The sequence below is a fragment of the Tupaia chinensis genome, unplaced genomic scaffold, assembly GCF_000334495.1.
Source record: "Tupaia chinensis unplaced genomic scaffold, TupChi_1.0 Scaffold000673_1, whole genome shotgun sequence".
NCBI lineage: Eukaryota > Metazoa > Chordata > Mammalia > Scandentia > Tupaiidae > Tupaia > Tupaia belangeri.
The window spans coordinates 795,352-796,332 of NW_006160196.1; the positions used below are offsets into that span (position 1 = coordinate 795,352).

At 67.3% G+C, this 981-nt stretch overlaps 1 protein-coding gene across 5 annotated transcripts in view; it reads right to left on the reverse strand.

Annotated features, from left to right (window-relative positions):
* The window catches only part of FLT3LG (fms related receptor tyrosine kinase 3 ligand), a 16,954-nt gene extending 15,973 nt beyond the window's left edge, over positions 1–981 (reverse strand). The window contains exons 1-2 of one of the 5 annotated variants that reach the window (XM_027776478.1): positions 894–981; positions 182–269 (exon numbers count right to left, since the gene is read on the reverse strand). In XM_027776478.1, coding sequence (XP_027632279.1) covers positions 182–235 — 54 coding nt within the window. In that variant the 5' untranslated portion in view covers positions 236–269; positions 894–981. Of the gene's footprint in view, positions 1–181; positions 270–358; positions 488–574; positions 700–893 lie in introns of those variants that run through there. The other 4 variants (XM_006160146.3, XM_006160144.3, XM_006160145.3 and 1 more) reach the window with 4 other exon arrangements.

Consider the following 981-nt stretch of genomic DNA (forward strand, 5'->3'; position numbering starts at 1 on the left):
TCTCCCCCCACCTCTCTCCACCTCCCCCTGCCCACCTCCCTCTGTCCATCTCCTCCCCTGTCCATCTCCTCTTCTGTCCACCTCCTTGCAAGCCTTCCTCTTCCCCCATTCCTCACCTCGGTCTCCCCCCACCCCCAGCTCTGCTCCACCTTGCCCGGTTCTCCCCTTCCCCTTCCCCTACCTGGCACCCAGGTGTACGCAGGGTTGGGCTCCAGGCCAGCGCCAGCACTGTCATCTCGGCCAGGGGCCCCTCATGCCTGTGGCTGAGTCTTGGAAGGGACAGAAGATCTAGTCTCAGATCCCCACACCCCAGCCCCTCCCCTGCCCGCCCCCTTCACTCCCCTCCCCACCCCGGCACCTTGATGTGGCTGAGTTTCCGTCTCCCACTCCCCCAGGCTTCCTGCGTGAGCCCCGGTTAGGGTGAAAACTCCCCAGCTCCCCTTCCTAGAACCCAGGGCTGCCCCGGAACCCTCCCCGTCAGGGACTCAGCCGGACGCCCGCCTCCTGCCCCCTTAGAGTCCAGGGGACCCGGCCCCGCCCCTCGGGGACCGGGAGCCCAGTTCTTCTCACGCACCAGGCTTGCCCCAGCTGGGTGTGGAAAGGCCAAGCCGGGTGACAGCCAGAGACCGAAAGTGAAAGGACATTTTTTGGGGGAGATGGTGAGCCGGGGTGGAACCTGGGCCGGGGCAGAGCGCGCCCCCTAGTGGTGGCACCTGGCGGCTCAGGGGCCTTGGCCCGGGCGCCGGGCTGCGCGGGGCCGCACCGATCTGTCTCCCGCTGGAAGCAAGGCTCTCAGGGCAAGGAGCGGGTCGTCCTGGGCCCGAGACCTTCGTCCTGACACATCAGGTCCATGGCTGCGCCATCCCTGCAGGTGTCCGGGCCCACAGTCCCACCTGGGGCTTCTGCCTGTCCCGTGCGGCCCAGATGCTGGGCTCCACCTGCGACACTAATACAGAACCCCGCCACTTTTCGCTGCAGCTG